The sequence below is a fragment of the Scyliorhinus torazame genome, chromosome 11 (assembly GCF_047496885.1).
Source record: "Scyliorhinus torazame isolate Kashiwa2021f chromosome 11, sScyTor2.1, whole genome shotgun sequence".
In the NCBI taxonomy this organism is placed as follows: Eukaryota; Metazoa; Chordata; class Chondrichthyes; order Carcharhiniformes; family Scyliorhinidae; genus Scyliorhinus; species Scyliorhinus torazame.
In genome coordinates, this window is record NC_092717.1 from 162191276 (window position 1) to 162209118 (window position 17843).

The 17843-nt window shown below is 45.4% G+C and overlaps 1 protein-coding gene across 5 annotated transcripts in view; it reads left to right on the forward strand.

The window, feature by feature from the left end:
- LOC140385610 (RNA-binding Raly-like protein) overlaps positions 1-17843 on the forward strand; it is a 1446698-nt gene that overhangs the window by 1218341 nt on the left and 210514 nt on the right. For all 5 annotated transcript variants that reach the window (XM_072467935.1, XM_072467934.1, XM_072467936.1 and 2 more), the window contains one exon: positions 446-496. In XM_072467935.1, coding sequence (XP_072324036.1) covers positions 446-496 — 51 coding nt within the window. The remainder of the gene's footprint in view (positions 1-445; positions 497-17843) is intronic.

A 17843-nucleotide genomic window follows, 5' to 3' on the forward strand; every position in this document is an offset into this window, starting at 1 on the left:
CCAATTTCTTTCAACTGCAGGCTGGCTGACTTTTCAAAATTTAAAAGGCAAGGGATTTAAATGACCATATGATTTTTGTTTTTACACACATTCATGTTTACTCTTTACAGTTCCAAAGACGTACCTTACCTCTCCAATATAATACCTGATCTCTCCAAAGAACACCGCTATGTTTGGACTTTTCCTCAAAAGTCTAAAGCCCATGAGTTATGTTCAAAAACCTTTTAAAATTACAGCTGCCTTTGGGAACTGCGGATATGTGAAAAGCTTCCTGTGTCACCTCACCCTCCAGTAGACTTCATATTGTTGTACGCTGTGAACAATTTTATTTTCTTTCTATTAAATGTATTTTGAATGATCCAAAGATAATCAATTCCTTAAAAATTGGAGAAGTGAATTATTTTGTTCTGCAGCTTCTCATTAAAATGTATTCTTCCTTTTTCAGCACTGGTTATGACTTTGACTACGATTATTACAGAGATGATTTCTACAGTCGGTATGTATATTTGTAATTCTTTTGTAAGGCGTGCAATATATTAGCGTTATCAATAATTTTAAGTGGTTGGTATGATACCATTTCTAAATTGATCAGCAATAATCAGTACATGCACCTTGGTGTTGCTGTGGCAAATTAAGGATCAGTAACCCCCAGTAAAACTCCAGATTGACAAGTCAGGAGTGTGATGGAATACTCTTCCCTTGCCTGGATGAGTGCAGCTCCAACGACACTAATGAAGCTCCACACTATCCAGCCTTTTGATTGGCACCACATTCATCACCTTCGACAGTCACTCCCTTCACCACTGATGCACAGTGGCAGCCTTGTGTGCTATCTATAAGATGCATTACAGGAACTCGCCAAGGCTCCTCTGACAGCACCTTCCAAATCCGTACCCTTTACCATCTAGAAGGGAAAGTAAAGCAGATGCACAACATTGCCACCTGCTTCCTATTGAACAGCAATGTGGGTGTACCTACAACTCACGACATGCATTGGTTCAATAAGGTGGCTCACCGATATTTTCTCAAGGGTATTTAGGGATGGGCAATAAATGCTGGCCTTGCCAGCAAAGCCCACATCCTGTGAAAGAAAAATCTTACAGTTCATTAAAAATACATTCATTGAAAGATGGACAATCTAATCATACACGCCATTATTAAAATTATAAATAAAACTTAATAAAGCCTTTAGTGCAAAAGGAGCAGGACTTTGTAGAAAAGTATTATATCTTTGAGCAATATAATTGTTTGTTTGGAGTGCTTGTAAATATATGTCTTATCCATGTTTTTCCAGTGCTGTAAAATACCAGTTATTTGTTTGGTAGTATGGAACTTGAGTGCTGCTGAAAAAAAAAGATACATTTTTGTCACAACTTTCATCTTGCACTCTTCAAATGTAAAGGGAATAACAATTTGCAAACTTCAACTCTGATTGTTCAAGGCATTTAAGTGCACTAGAGAAGCTCCATATAGTAATCCATAGGGCTCTGTTCTTTGCAGACAGAAAGAACATGTTGCAGCTATTTTAGCTGAACAAAATAAGTGACAACTGTTCACTGGTTCATTCCTCAGGGAAATACCTTGACCAATCAGAGTTAAGCCGCCTGGTTTATATTTCAAACATTGCTTGGCAGTCAACTTGTCAGCCACCATCAACTAGTGCATCCTCCATGGCAACGCTCGACTCATCAGAGTCCAATCCCAACCAATCAGTACTCTCCTCTCATACAGTATAAATTGTTGTTCCCTTTACATTTGGTATTCTTGTGAATTGTCCTGATGAGTGGAAGATGAAAAGTTTTGACAAAAAAGTCTCTTTTTGTCAGCAAAATTACAGTTGATCAAAAGCAACTCTGAGAGAACGTACAATGTTCTTAGCAAAATACAAAAGAAACGGAAGCCCGATCAAAGTTTTCAATTACTTTTCCAAATTTGTCTTTAAATACTGATACATTCCTTTATGGAATTAAACTTCCCATGTTATATATCTGACACTGTTGAAATACTACACTAGCTAGAGAATAGTATTTGCTGAGAATTTGGTGATAGACCTTCTTTCCTTTCAAAATGTCTCCTATGAATTGCAGTGCAGAACTTGCAATTATCACATTCATATATTTTGGTCGGTGAACTGGGATGAATCAAGAGATTGTTCTTGAAAACTGCAAGAGATATGAAATCTTTTTTGGAAGTGAATCTAAAGCCTTTTCAGCAAAGAAACTTTAGTCACATTGCTTTAAATATTTCATGCATGGCGGGCAGAAATAAGAAAAAAAACTAGCTTACTGATTTAATTCAAGTACAATTGAACATCTGCTTCCTCAATCAAAAACTGGTAATCCAGATACTGGCAGCCTCCATAAACATGAAATGAAGATGATGCAGCAACAACATTGCTGCAAAGGCCAACTTATTTGAGGAACCTTCAATGATGCGGGATCCATCTTTTTGTAGTTTGCCTCCGTATACATCAAATTTGACCATATCCAAGTGCAAAATCCATTTTCAGTCCCTTCACATATATTGACATGAGTAAATCACCAAAATAATAAAATCCAGAATTTCATATTAGCAATTTTTAATGACTCAGAGGAGGCTAGCGGTTTGCGAACAAACATTTATTACATAACACAGCATATCACTCCCAGTACAATCCTAGCTGGGAGGACTAATCACACCAGACCCTATATTGGGCCTGCTTTTATGTTAGAGCATAACGTGCCCCCGGTGGTTGGCCTCTGTCCCTTACCTGGGAAGCTCGTACTCCACAAGTCCCACGGTGAGATCAATGATGGTTTCCCTGTGGTCCTCATGGGGAGTATGACATCACTCCCCCCAAGTCCGAAAGTCCCCCTTCAGCCACCGATGGTGAGGCCTTCTGCGCTGCTTCATCAGCGGCTGCATTTCTGCCTGTGGTGGAGTGTATTGATTAGCCGATTGCCATTTCTTGGCTGACTGCCAAGAGCTACAGCCGGGACCTTGGTTCTGGACATGCCATCCTCCGCCAGCAAGGACTCCTTGCTGGTTCCTGGTGTGGCGATGGCGCTACCACAGCTGGTCGTAATAATAATCGATTATTGTCACAAGTAGGCTTCAATGAAGTTACTGTGAAAAGCCCCTAGTCGCCACATTCCGGCGCCTGTTTGGGGAGGCCGGTACGGGAATTGAACACACGCTGCTGGCCTTGTTCGGCATTACAAGCCAGCTGCTTAGCCCACTGTGCTAAACCAGCCCTTGTGTGTCGAAGGGCGGGTTCGCACTTCATCAAGAGGTCTAAACGTTTTCTCTGGATCCTTCCCTGAACCTAGATTTCAAACGAAATTGGGCCTATACATGGCACAAGGCTCCATCGCCAAAATTGATGCCATCCCCCATGTGAAACGTCTGCTCTGGCACATTTGGGCCGTGGTGACCCTTCTGCACCTCCTGTTGCCTCTCTACTTTGTTGCCGAGACTCGGAAGGTTAGACTGAGCTGAGTCCTGCGCCTTCGGGGCAATTGCCATCGTCATATGCAGTGTTGTGCGATAACTAAAAAGGAACTTTGCCAACCCTGTATCCATGGACCCTGTTGATAGCTTTTTCAAGCCCCTTTTGAAGGTCTAGACCACCTTTTCTGCTAGTCCATTGGAAGAGGAATGATACACAGCGGTTCAAATATGGAGTTCCTGGCACGCCGGGCAGCTTTGGACCCCCTCAATGTCCCCATCGATACTGAGCTACCAGACGCAACTGTGGGCCAACATTTTCATTTTGGACATCACGGATGGCCTCTGTGCAAATCCTGTAGCAGGGCTTCCTGACCTTGTGGGAGGATGACCACATGAGCTCTCCACAATATAACGCCATCCTCCAAACGGAGTTTGGAGACCTTCTGGCAAAAGACCGAAGGGTCACCAGAAGGGATTGGTTTTTCCCGCTGATCAACAGCATGAGGTGTAGCTTCGCCAATTCCATGTCATGCTGTGTCCATGCTGCACCCCAGCAGCCGTTATTGACAAGGTGTCCATGAAGTTGAGTATTGCAATCACCTCATCTGCCACTGGTGGGGACGGGATGCTCATGGGCAACAGCAGACGACTGAGGCATGGGCAGTCTTCGCAAGGCTATGAAGGCCAACATACCATTTGCCTTCTTTACTGCCTGCTGCACCTGCATGCCTACCTTCAGTGACTGGTGGACGAGGACACCCACGTTTTGTTACACGTACCCTCTCTTAATTGATAGCCATAGGATAATAATCTGCCTTCCTGTTTTTGCTACCAAGGTGGTTAACCTCACATTTATCCACATTATACTGCATCTGGCATGCATTTGCCCATCATTCAACTTGTCCAAATCACATTGAAGCATCTCTGCATCCTCCTCAGAGCTTGCCCTCGCACCTAGCTTTGTGTCATCTGTGAATTTGGAGATATTACATTTAGTTCCCTCATCTAAATCATTAATATATATTGTGAATAGCTGGTGTCCCAGCACCAATTCCTGCTGTACCCCACAAGTTCACTGCCTGTCATTCGGAAAAAGACCCATTTATTTCTACTCTTTGTTTCCTGTCTGCCAACCAGTTTTCTATCCATATCAATAAACTACCCCCAACCCTGTAATTTTAGACATTAATCTCTTATGTAGGATTTTGTCAAAAGCCTTCCGCAAGTCCAAATAAACCACATCCACTGGCTCCTCCTCATCAACTCTGCTAGTTACATATCATATATATAATTTACAGTGCAGAAGGAGGCCATTCGGCCCATTGAGTCTGCACCGGCCCTTGGAAAGAGCACCCTACCTAAGCCCACACCTCCACCATATCCCCGTAACCCAGTTACCCCACCTAACCTTTTTTTTGGTCACTAAGGGCAATTTATCATGGCTAATCCACCTAACCTGCACATCTTTGGACTGTGGGAGGAAACCAGAGCACCCAGAGGAAACCCACGCAGACACGGGTAGAACGTGCAGACTCCACACAGACAGTGACCCAGCGGGGAATCGAACCAGGGACCCTGGAGCTGTGAAACAACTGTGCTAACCATTGTGCTACCGTGCCCCCCGTACACCTTGGAAGATTTGCAGTTGATTTTTCAAGCATTAATTCCCTTTTGTAAATCCATGCTGACTCTGTCCAATCTTGCCATTGTTTTTTCAGTGCTCTGCCATAAAACCTTTGATAATGGACTCTAGAATTTACACCACTTCCAACGTCTGGCTGACTGGTCTATAATTCCCTGTTTTCCCTTGACCTCCCTTTTTAAATAGAGGGGTTACATTAGCTACCCTCCAATCTGTCGGAACTGTTCCAGAATCTACAGAATCTTAGATGACCACCAATGTATCCACTATCGGCAGGGCCACTTCCTTAAGGAGGTCAGAGGCTGGGTATTGTGAGGCAACTAACTCACACCCAGCTGCAGCTCCAACATAACTCAAGAAGTTTGACACCATCCAAAATGAACTAGCCCGCTTGGTAAGAAGCCTTGAACATTCACCCTCTCAATTGCCAGTACACAGTGCCAACAGAATCATAGAATCCCTACAGTGCAGAACATTCCGCTCATCGAGTCTGCACTGACCCTCTGAAAGAGCACTCTGACCAAGCCCACTTCCCTGCCCTATCCTATTCAACCCTTAACCTAATCTACACATCCCTAGACACGAAGGGGAAATTTAGCATGGCTATTCTACCTAACCCGCACATCTTTGGACTGTGGGAGGAAACTGGAGCACCCAGAGGAAACCCACGCACACACGGGGAGAATGTGCAAACTTCACACAGACAGTCACCCAAGGCCGGAATTGAACCCAGGTCCCTAGTGCAGTGACACAGCAGTGCTAATCACTGTGCTACTGTGTGTACCATTTACAAGATGCATTATAGCCACTCACCTAGGCTCTTTCAACAGCACCTTACAAACCCATGCTAAATAAGATAAGAGCCCCTGGTGTTAGGGCAAGGTACCGGCATGCATAGGGGATTGGCTGACAGGCAGAAGGCAGAGAGTGGTGATAAAGATGTGCTTTTCAGGATGGCAGCCGGTGCTGGTGGTGTTCCGCATGGGCAGTGTTGGGACCACAGCTATTCACGATATACATTAATGATATGGAAGAAGGAAATGAGGGCATTGCTACGTTTGCAGATGAAACAAAGATATATAGAGGGGCAGGTTGTGGTGAAGAAGCAGAGAAGCTGCAGAAGGACCTGGACAGGCTAGGAAAGTGGGCAAAGAAGTGGCAGATGGAATACAATGTGGAAAAGTGTGAGGCTATGCACTTTGGTAGGAGGAATAGAGGCATAGACTATTTTCTAAATGGGAAAAGGCTTTGGAAAGCATACGGCTCTGGTCAGACCCAATTTGGAGTATTGTGAGCAGTTTTGGACGCCATATCTAAGGAAGGATGTGCTGGCCTTGGAGAGGGTCCAGAGGAGGTTCACAAGAATGATCCCCAGAATGAAGGACTTGTCATATGAGAAACTTTGGGTCTGTACCCATTGGAGTTTAGAAGGATGGGGGGAGTGATCTCAGTGAAACTTACAGTATACTGAGAGGCCTAGATAGAGTGAACATGGAGAAGATGTTTCCACTGGGGTGAGAAACTAGAACCCGAGGGCACAGCCTCAGATTAAAGGGACGATCCTTTAAAACGTAGTTGAGGAGGAATTTCTTCAGCCAGAGGGTGGTGAATCTTTGGAACTCTTTGCCGCAGAAGGCTGTGGAGGCCAAGTCACTGAATGTCTTTAAGTCAGAGACAGATAGGTTCTTGATTAATAAGGGAATCAGGGGTTATGGGGAGAAGGCAGGAGAATGGGGATGAGAAAAATATCAGCCATGAATGAATGGCAGAGTAGACACGATGGGCCGAATGGCCTAATTCTGTTCCTGTGTCTTGCAGTCTTATGATCTCCACCACCTGGAAGGAAAAGGGCCAGCAGACACATGGGAACACCGCCAGATGCAGGTTCCTCACCATCGGCACGTGGAACTATAGCAACATTCCTGCACTCTTCCTGGGTCAGACCCTGGAACCCCCTCCCGAACAGCACTGTGGGTGCTCCTACATGGCAGGATTTGCAGTGGTTCAAGACGGTGGCTCATCAAACCTGCTCAAGGGCAATTATTGCTGGCCTTGCCAGTGACACATTACAAGAATGAATATAAATAATCATAATAATTTATACATTGATATAAATTACCTAGAAATGGGGTATAGGACACAGTTTCAAAATTTGCAGGTGCACAGAAACTGTGGACTTTGAAGAAGATAGTGATAAGCATCAAGAGGACATAGGCTTATGGAATGGGCGAAAATGTGTCAGACAAAATTTAAAGCAGTAAAATGTGAAGGCATAAATTTTGATAGGAAGAACAAGAAGAGGCAATATAAAATAACAGGTACAATTCTAAATGAAATGCAGGAACAGAGAGCACTGGGAATGTATGTCCTCATATTGTAGGAGGTGGCAGAGCCAGTTAAGAAATTGGTTAAATAAGTGGAAGAGTCACGGCGCCGAGGACCTGGGTTCGATCCCAGCCCCGGGTTACTGTCCGTGTGGAGTTCACACATTCTCCCCGTGTCTGCGTGGGTCTCACACCCACAACCCCCAAAAGATGTGCAGAGTAGGTGGATTGACTAGACTAAATTGCTCCTTAATTGGGAAAAAGAGAATTTGGTACTTAAAATTTATTTTAAAAAGAAAAAAAAAGAGAAAAAGAAAGCAGAAGAGATCCTGGGCTTTCTAAATAGAGGTATAGAATCCAAACTTGAACCTTTACAAAACACTGGCTCAGCCTCAACTGGAATATTGTGTCCAGTTCTGGACACTTTGTGACGAATGTGAAGACTTTAAAGAGAGTGCAGAAAAGATTCAGGAGAATGATTCCAGGAATGAAGAACTTGGGTTACAAAGAAGTTTAGACTGTTCTCCATAAACAGTGAAGGTTGAGTGGAGATTTGCTAGAGGTATTCAAAATTATGAGGGAGAAAGAGTAGACGGAGAGAAATTGGCAGGAGGGTGAGAACTGGAGAACACAGATTGAAGGTGAATTGCAAAAGACAATAAAGATACATCTTTTTCAGACAACAAGTGGATGGGATCTGGACTGCACAGCTTGAGTGTGGTGAATGAAAATTCAACTGTGAATTTCAAAAGAGAATTGACACCTGAAGACAAAATCTTTGTGAGACTACAGGGAATGGATAGGGTAGCGGGATTAGCTGAGATGTTCCCACAGAATGCCGATCCAGGCGTGACAAGCCGGATGGCCTGATCTTTTTGCTGTAACCCATTCAATGATTTCTATGATAACTTTAAAATTGGAGTTAGGCCACTAAGTCTTCTTTACACCAAGTGCAATAGAAATCGGAAACTCTCTACCCCAAAAAGCAGTTGAGGTTCAATTAAAAACTTCAGAACTGAGGTTGACAGATATTGTTTTGTTAAGCAAGGATATTCAGAGACATAGAACCAAGGTGAGTAAAAGGAGTTATGATATAGATCATCCATGATTTAATGAAATGTTGGAACAGGCTCAAACAACTGAAAGGTTGATTCCTGTTCCTATGTGTATAAGCTCTCAGCGCCTCCAATATAGGTGGCTATCCTCCTTCACCACCTCTCTCCCAGATGTGTTCTTACCTACCCTAACACAATTAATTTTCCTCCTCAGTGACTTTTCCCTGCATCCAGTCACTTCCACTGTAGCCCATGGTTCCAGCCATGATCTCCTTCCCACTGCGTTTTCTATTTTGTACACTGTATTTTTAACTTTGCTTTTGTTGTTTCATATCACAATTCAATTGTAAGATATTAGGGACTCTGAAGAATGCAGACTGCTACCTTTTCTGGAACAAGGGTGCATGAAATAATGTGAATAGCTCACTTATTTAGTTTAATGTAGGATGACTTTTAGTTCCTCAGGAATACACCTCTTTGACAACTAAGGCTTGTCAATGCTGAGTCATAGCGGTTGAAATTCAGTTGTGCGAACCTTTGAAAGGGTAACTGATTCTATGAAAATGCAAATGATGGTGCCATCTGACTAATTGTGACACAATTTAATTTTATCTGTTAATAGTCTTAATGAATATTCTAGTGTGCTTTAAGGTGAAATATGAGAACTCATTAAAGCGCTCAGTTGCATCTTAAATTATAATACCTTTAATGCCCTCAATCTGTTATCTAATATTAAATATGCTGGACTGCACATGCAAAGCATATATTATTAAAATAATAAAGCTCATTATTAAAATAAGATGCGAAGAAACTGTAAATTATTCTGTTTTCAAAATATATGTCCATCTTGTTCCGTTTTATTTTCATAAAAGGGATAAGTTAAATTTTACCATAATTCCTGACCATATAATGAAATCACATTTTTGTAAATCACTTACTTCAAAACTACATGTTCTCATGATTTTGTTAGTGGATTATTAATCACAGAGGAAAACAGAATTTTGACTTTGTCATTAAAAGCTCTGGGATATCATTTTAATTTTCTGACTGTGATGAATGGTTACTGTACCCTTAACACCATGTAGGTGATGCCCCTTTAAGACCGGGTTTGGAACCTGGGGGACTCCGCCTCCGGCTCCGCCCACCAGGGAGCCGTATATAAGGAGATGCCCTGTAGGCGGCACTCAGTAAGCACACGTCTCTGTAGCTGGCTAGTTCTCTGCTTATTAAAGCCTTCATTTACCATTCCACACTCTCGTGTCGTTATTGAGGGTACAACACTGACACTGCTGGAATCTGCCCAATTTTCTGGACTGTCTTGCTGGGGGCTATTTCGCGCTCCAGTTTTTTGAGGGGCAGATTCAGCAGTGGGGATGGAAAATCCCGCAGGAGTCCCCAAAACAGGATTAACACCGGTGGGATTTCCTATTGCCATTTTCCTCGCATCCCCCAGCAATGGCGTAATGGGTATCCTAGGTGGTACGTCGGGATCCCCATCTGAATACATTTAAATATCATTAGCAGCAGGCCTTAATGACCCCCCCACCCCCACACCCCATCCCCATTAAATTATCCATTCATGTCACCAATAACAGGAGGTCCCCCATGACTTGCACTTGCCGAGCAGAACCCACCCGGAGTACAGCTCCCGGGGGGGGACGGGGGGGACAAGAGGGCACTCTCCCCATGGTACTGCCCACTGGCACTGCTTCCAGGCATAATGTTGGGGAATGTTCCCTGGAGGGGTTGGGGAGGGGGAAATTCTGTGGTGAGGGGGTGGGGTTTCTTTTTCTTAAATCTGAGTGCCGTTTAAAGAGGGCGGCCTGATCTTTTTGAAAGCCCACTCCACCAGCATGTCATAGTGCAGCCTGCCTCGTAACCTTTTTTTTTTTGACGAAGTGGCTAAAAACACGGCAGAGGAAGCCATCCTTGAGGCTGTTTTTCCCGCCATCTGTGCACCGCTCTGTAAAGCAAACCAGAACATTCCGCCCGTGGTCTTCACAACTACTTGCTGCAACCTGCAGAGGAGAATCTCTTTACAATGTAGCAACAAGTACTCGGATTGAAAAGCATTCTTGAATTTCCTTTCAACTATCATTCGCCTACTGCATGTTGACAGTATTTCATTTACAGGGGCTGTCAGTAAATTAAAATACATCAGTAAATTCAGGCTACAGAATGACAATAAACTAAGGGTGATGAGGACAAGAGCATTTGAGTGCTGATAGACATTACGCACGCATCTGCTTCCCTCTTGAACATTTGACAACTTAAATTAATAAGTCAGCATTGAAATGGAGGACAAAATTTCAAAACACGATTCCATCTGTTCTCTGCTGATATTCACATTCAGGGTACCAGGTATTAGACACTGTGCCAGCATCTGCTTCACTGACTAAGAACTTGCGCCTTAAATGTGCATTTCATTAAAGAGCAGATCCGATCATGTCTTGTGTCTCTTCTGTCTTTCATCTTGGAAGGATGACATTTCTAGCCTGGTAGTTATCATGAACCCCAGGAATTGCACTGTTCCCTACATCTCTGTGTTCTAAATAAGCCAAGCAATGTATGTTAGCAGTGCAGCACCCATAAGCTAATATTTTAAAACCAGAGGCGTGAAAGACACCGGACAAACACAGCAGCTGCACTAGCAATGTGACTGTGATGAACGGTTATTGTATTACTGTACCCTTATCATCATGGAAGTTGATGTCCTCTTTAAGACCGGGCTTGGAACCCTGGGGGACTCCGGCTCCGCCCACCTGGGAGTCGTATATAAGGGGCCGCCTTGCAGGCGGCACCCAATAAGCACCCGTCTCGGCACCAGGCTAGTTCTTAGCTTATTAAAGCCTTCTTTACCGTTTTACTCTCTAGCGTCGTTATTGAGGGTACGACAGTAATCCATATCCAAATTCAGGCCCAGGGATTGTAGTGTGTGACGTGTTAGGTACACTGGTCTAACACTAGCTGCAACTGGATGCAGCTTAGATCAGAAAGATGCTCCTGACCTTGAAGTTATTTCAATCAGGTTTATTGAACTAATAGCACAGTTAGCACGATTCTCTGTGAGTTCGACTTTCTGCTAACTTAAGTGTGGTTACTCTGTCTGACTGAACCAGACTAGCTCTCAGCCACGTTGTGGAGGTGTGAGATTGTAACATCACCCTTGACTGACTCAAGTAACCACATTTAAGACTAGCTCTTAGCCACGTTGTGGAGGTGTGGGATTGTAACAACACCCTTGATTGACTCTCTAGATGTTCATCAGTGGAAAGAGGCGGAGTGTGAGTGCCTCGTGTCTTTTATAGTCAGATCCCATCCCTGAGTGTCCTGCCTGCTTATTGGTCATGTCCTGTTCTCTGTGTCCATTAGCTCAGTGTTCTTCAAACCTTTTTTCCGGGAACCCATTTTTACCAACCGGCCAACCTTCGGGACCCAACCCGGCCGACCTTCGCGACCCACGCCGGCCAACCTTCGTGACCCACGCCAGCCGACCTGCGCGACCCACCATTTTCTCTTACCTTGTTTGCTGCTGACCAAAATGGAGGAAATTGTTTTGGGTCCCTTTGGCCCTCGTACACGCTCCTCCAATGGAACCTGTTGGATGAAGGTGAAGCCTTCTGGTGTCAGAACGTATGGAGTCTCAATCTGTCCAAAGTTCTGAATTTTTTCCTGTAAAATTTTATCAAATACACACCCCAAACATCAAATAAATGAAGAAAATGAATTTAAAAAACCCGAACTTGTAAAAAAAATAAAATGAATAAAATAAATGAAAAAAATAAAAATTAAATGACTAAAATAAATGAATAAAAACCACTACAGAACTTGTAAAACAAAAAGCTGCAACCGTTTAAAAAAAATAGCGGCCGCACTGCGCATGCATGCCTGATCATCGTGCGTGCATGCGCAATGAGGCGAAATTTATTTTTTAACGTGTTCGCGGCCGCTTGCAGCCGGCGTTATGAAAAGCCGGCTGTTGCGTGGGGATTTGCGCGATCGGGAGCGCCGTGGAGTGCTCCGCGACCCTCCCAACACCCGGCTGCGACACACCCGCAGGTCGCGCTCCCGACTTTGAAGAACACTGCATTAGCTGCTTGTTGTATATCATTATGTGTGTGTCTGCATATCATGACAGTGTGTAAATGGATTCGGAGCAACAGAAAGGGGCTCCCGCTCCGTAGATCTTCTTGCACAAAACCTTAAAAATAAAACTGGATCAATGAAAATGTTTTAAAATCAGTAACTATTGCAAAAAGAAGTCTTAGATTGTAAATTAATTGCTTCGGTAACATTTTATCCGCTGAAGATTATTTGCAGATGCCCCAACCAGAACATTGGAATGCAGCAAATTTGTCACCTATCTTAACATGAGGCAAGGGATTAATTAACCACCGAATTGTAGAAGAGGTGAGCCTCGCTTGAACTGGCGGAGAAATGTTTGAAAGTATTAGAAGCGCTGATATAAGGGAGCATCTTTAGGACCATAAGCGGATCTAAAACAGTCAGCGTGCCTTGTTGGAGTTTGCTTTGCGAAATTATTGGATTTTTTTTTGAACAGATAACAGACCTAGCAGTTAGAGGTAAATGTTGTCTACCTGAATTTTTTTTTTTTTTAATTGACATCGTCCCATATAATATGCTACCTCGTAATATCCTAAAGCATGGAATGAATGGGAATTTCTTAAAATAGCTTGACAAATCATTGGTTAGTAGTTAATGAATGAATTGTTAGGTATCTGGTGGGCAGGTAGTTACTATTGGAGTGCCAGAGGTTCCCAAGGATCAGTGCCGGGGCTTCTTTATTTATAATTGGTTTAGAAAGAATTCTGTACAAATTTGCAGATTATACTATATAAGGAGCTGTAGGAAATTATAAATGATGAATTTCATTGCACACAAATTCAAAAGAGTCTTGATAATCTTCACCAATGGACAGACAAATGGCAAACACAATTTAATAGAGAGTCTAATGCAGGCAGTCCTTGGGTTCATGATATTCAAGTTACAATGAGCAACACTTACGATGATTATAAATTGTCACTCTGGGGAATTCTCCCAAAATTGACTACGGGTGCAATCTTCCGGCCTCGTTACACTCGCGCTCAAGCGAAACAAGGCCGGTGAATAACGGGAGAGGCCAAAAGCGCCAAACAGTTTGCGATGCGACTGGTCCGCTCCCCGAGGCGAAATCGGTGGCGAGAAACTTGGCACCCCTTGGCAGATGGCGGACCCTCGGCTGGTGGAGGGGGTACCCAGCGCAGGCATGGGCTGCCATATGAGGGCGGGGGGGCTCTGGGTTTGCCGCACAACAAGCCAACCTCAGGGCCACCCCTTATCAAATAGCCTCCTGTCATTCATCGGCCTCCCCAGCAAGTGGTCATGCTGGCGCCAATTAGTACTCCTTTTAAAAAATGTGAATCTGGCAGAAGGGATTCTGTGGGGAGCTGAGAAGGTGAGAAGCCATCTTTGCTCACAGGCAAAGAGTCCGGGGGTGCAGGGCTTGTTGCCCCAGTGCTCGGTGGCAGATGGTGGACCCTCGGCTGGAGGAGGGGGTACCCAGCGCAGGGATGGGCTGCCATAGGAGGGCGGGGGGCTCTGGGTTTGCCACACAACAAGCCAACCCCTGGATCGTGTGTACCCGTTCTGAGGGCAACCCTTGTCCCTGCCCGTCTGCCCCACCGATCACCCTTAACCTCAACTGACTGCCGAGGCCTCTGGCTGCGCAGCTAAAGGCTATCGCCTCCAGGGAATTGGCAACTGTGGTTAAGTGAGCACTTAAGTGAGGGTCCCAGGTTCGATTCCTGGCTTGGGTCACTGTCTGTGCGGAGTCTGCACGTTCTCCCTGTGTCTGTGTGGGTTTCCTCCGGGTGTTCCGGTTTCCTCCCACAAATCCCGAAAGACATGGTGTTAGGTGCATTGGACGTTCGGAATTCTTCCTCAGTGTACAAAAGCAGGCAACATGGGGATTTTCACAGTAACTGCAGTGCAGTGTTAATGTAAGCCTACTTGTGACAATAATAAAGATTATTATTACTATTATGTCACACAACCCAACTGTACTCCGGTGGGTGGGCCTGTAGCATGTGGGAGTCATTGCGTAGCATTCCAATCTGACCTGGGGATGGGACACAGCTCCAGGGTACATGTCCATGGCCGGAGGGTGGGTGAGTGCCACGGGAAGGGGGCCATGCCCGGTCGATGTTGTGAGCGGGTATTCGGGGTACAGGGTCTGGGGCCTGTCATGATATTCAGATAAACATCATGGTGCAAACACGCATACACACTGATGGACAGATCAACGGACCAATCAACACACATACAACATCACAGCCAATCACAGGCAAGAGCATACATACTATAAAACGGGGAACACGACACTTCTCGCTCATTCCAGCAGGAGACAGCTCAGGGCACAGAGCTCACAGCAAGACACTCAGACATTCACCATGTGCTGAGTGCTTCTCCAAGATAGTGTTAGGGCTGGGTCCACAGGTTAGAGGGTAAAGAACGAACCACAGTAACCAGTTTACAGATGTTGTTATTGTTAGTAATAAAACTGAGTTGTAGCATCCGCAACCGTGTTGGTTCGTCTATGTAGCAGAGCACCCAACACGACAGGGCCCGGTAAGCGAAGCACCCTGCGGATGGAGTACTTGGGCAGGGCATTCCGGGTAGGGGCAAGTTGGGGGGGGGAAATCAGTTGGAAAATGGAGGGTCCAGCATGGGAGCCACCGCTGTTTGTCAGTCTATCACCCTCTCCCAATTCTTTAGATATTGAACGCTATGGCAGGGATGTTGGACGCAGGGGTTGCCCTCAAGGTGCTGGTGCAATGCGATTCGGCCACAGGCCGGAGAAGGCAGCAGCAGCTGCAGAGGCTTGAGGTAGCAGCCCATGTGCCGGACTCCGCCCCACTCCCTGAGGACCTGGCCACCCATCAGGCCAGGGAGGGACCCAGAGTGCGTGTCCCCCGACGGCCCAGGGTGTACAGGCATTGCTGGTCATTTGAACAAATGACAGACAACACGTGCCTCAGGAGGCTCCGCCTCAACAAGGAGACAGTGCGGCACCTGTGCCATATCCTCACGGACTTGACGCCACGTGGAGCAGGAGCATTCCCGCTCCCAGTGGCCCTCAAGGTCACTGCAGCCCTGAATGTTTGCACCATGGGATCATTCCAGGGCTCGAGGGGGGACCTGTGTGGTATCTCACAGGCCACAGCCCACAGGTGGATCCGGCAGGTCACGAATGCCCTCTATGCCCGGGCGGAAGACTACATCCACTTTGATATGGACCAAGCCCAACAGGATGTTCGGGCAGCAGGTTTCTATGCCATCACCGGGATTTCCCAGGTCCAGGGAATCATAGATGCCACGCACGTTGTCCTGCGCTCACTGGGTCATCTGGGAGTCCCGTACATTAACAGAAAGGAGTTCCACTCCCTTAACATACAACTCGTCTGTGACCACCAGATGAAGATAATGCATGTGTATGCATGCTTCCCGGGGAGTGTATGACAGCTACATCCTGGGCCAGTCAGTCATCCCTGCCCTCTTCGAGGAGCATCCCAGGATGGGCGGCTGAGGACTGGCTCATGACGCCAGTACGGAAGCCGGAGACCGAAGCAATGACCCGATACAACGAGGCCCATGCAGCCATCCGGGCTGTCATTGAGTGGTGCGTCAGACTCCACAAGATACGATTCCGATGCCTCAACTCCTCCAGTGGTGCACTCCAGTACACCGCCTGGAGGGTCGCCCCCTTTGTTGTGGATTCTGACATCGTTAGCACATGGCCAGCGCAGCGGAGTTAGCTTCAGATGATCATGGTCTCGATGCAGGTGCTCTTGGCTCCTTCAAGGACACTGATGTTAGTATACCAGTCCTCCCAACTGATGCAGAGAATCTGTCTCAAACAATGGTGACAGTATCTCTCCAGGGCCTTGAGATGGTGCCTGTGTGTAGTCTAGGTTTCTGAGCAGTATAAAAGAGATACAAGGATGGCCGCCTTGTACACGAGGAACTTGGTGTCAGCACAGATGTCATGGACATCAAAGATTCTCATCCTTAAGCACCTGAATCTCGTGGATTGGGTACAAATTTGGATCCCCGCATCAATGCCAGCCTTAGAGGAGAGTTGGCGGCCAGGTACGGGAAATGTAGAGAAGTGTTGTTGCAATTGTATATGGTGTTGGTGAGACCACATCTGGAGTATTGTGTCCAGCTTTGGTCTCCTTATTTGAGGAAGGATGCGGCGGCATTGGAGGCAGTTCAGAGGAGGTTCACCAGATTGATGCCGGGGATGAAAGGGTTGACATATGAGGAGAGATTAAACAATTTGACCTTTTACTCTCTGGAGTTTAGAAGGAAGAGAGGGGATCTGATTGAGGTACATAGGGGCTGGTTTAGCACAGTGGGCTAAACAGCTGGCTTGTAATGTAAAACAAGACCAGCAGCGCGGGTTCAATTCCCGTACCGGCCTCCCCGAACAGGCGCCGGAATGTGGCGACTATGGGCTTTTCACAGTAACTTCATTGAAGCCTACTTGTGACAAGAAGCGATTATTATTATAAAGTCAACATGGACGAAATTTTCCCCCTTTTAGGGCACTCTACAATGAGAGGTCACAGATATAGTTTGAGAGGCGGTAGATTTAAAACTGAGGCACTACTTCTTGCAGAGGGTGATGAATCTGTGGAACTCGTTGCGCAATATTGCAGTTGAATCAGAGTTATGAAAGGGTTTAAAGAAGGAGATAGATATATTTCTGATTTTAAAATGGGTGAAAGGATATGAAGAACTGGTAGGGAGGTGGATTTGACAACAGGAAGAGATCAGCCATGATCTGATTGAAAGCAGAGCAGGTTCAAAGGGCTGAACTGCCTACTTCTGCTTGTAATTCCTATAATTGGGTTTCTCTGTTGATCTTGATGGAGGGAGAGACTGGATCTTCCCTTGGGCCAGTTGATGTTACGACACCCTGGGAAATTGTGCAGTCAATTCCTGCCCCACATGCGCCAGAGTCACAACACAAGTGAATTAACCAATAATTATTTTCAAAATTCCCAAAGTCTTTGGCCCTTTGCTGCCCAATAATTGCTGTCACCATGTTTGTAAGTTGAAACACAATTATTGTTTGTAACAAGAATAACGGTGTAATATACAGTTAGTTAATATTAATAACAACCTAACTCCAATTTTGACTTGCCTCCCCACCTGCTACTCTCACACACACACACACACTCACACACACACACAAGACAGACAAACACAGAGGTGCAAAAGTGGAATGAAACACAAATGAAAGAGAAATGAGTCTTGGTTTTAGACGATGGTTCCTTGCAGGTATTCGCCACAGTAAGCTTGTCAATCACAGTCCTTATTTTGTAGCCT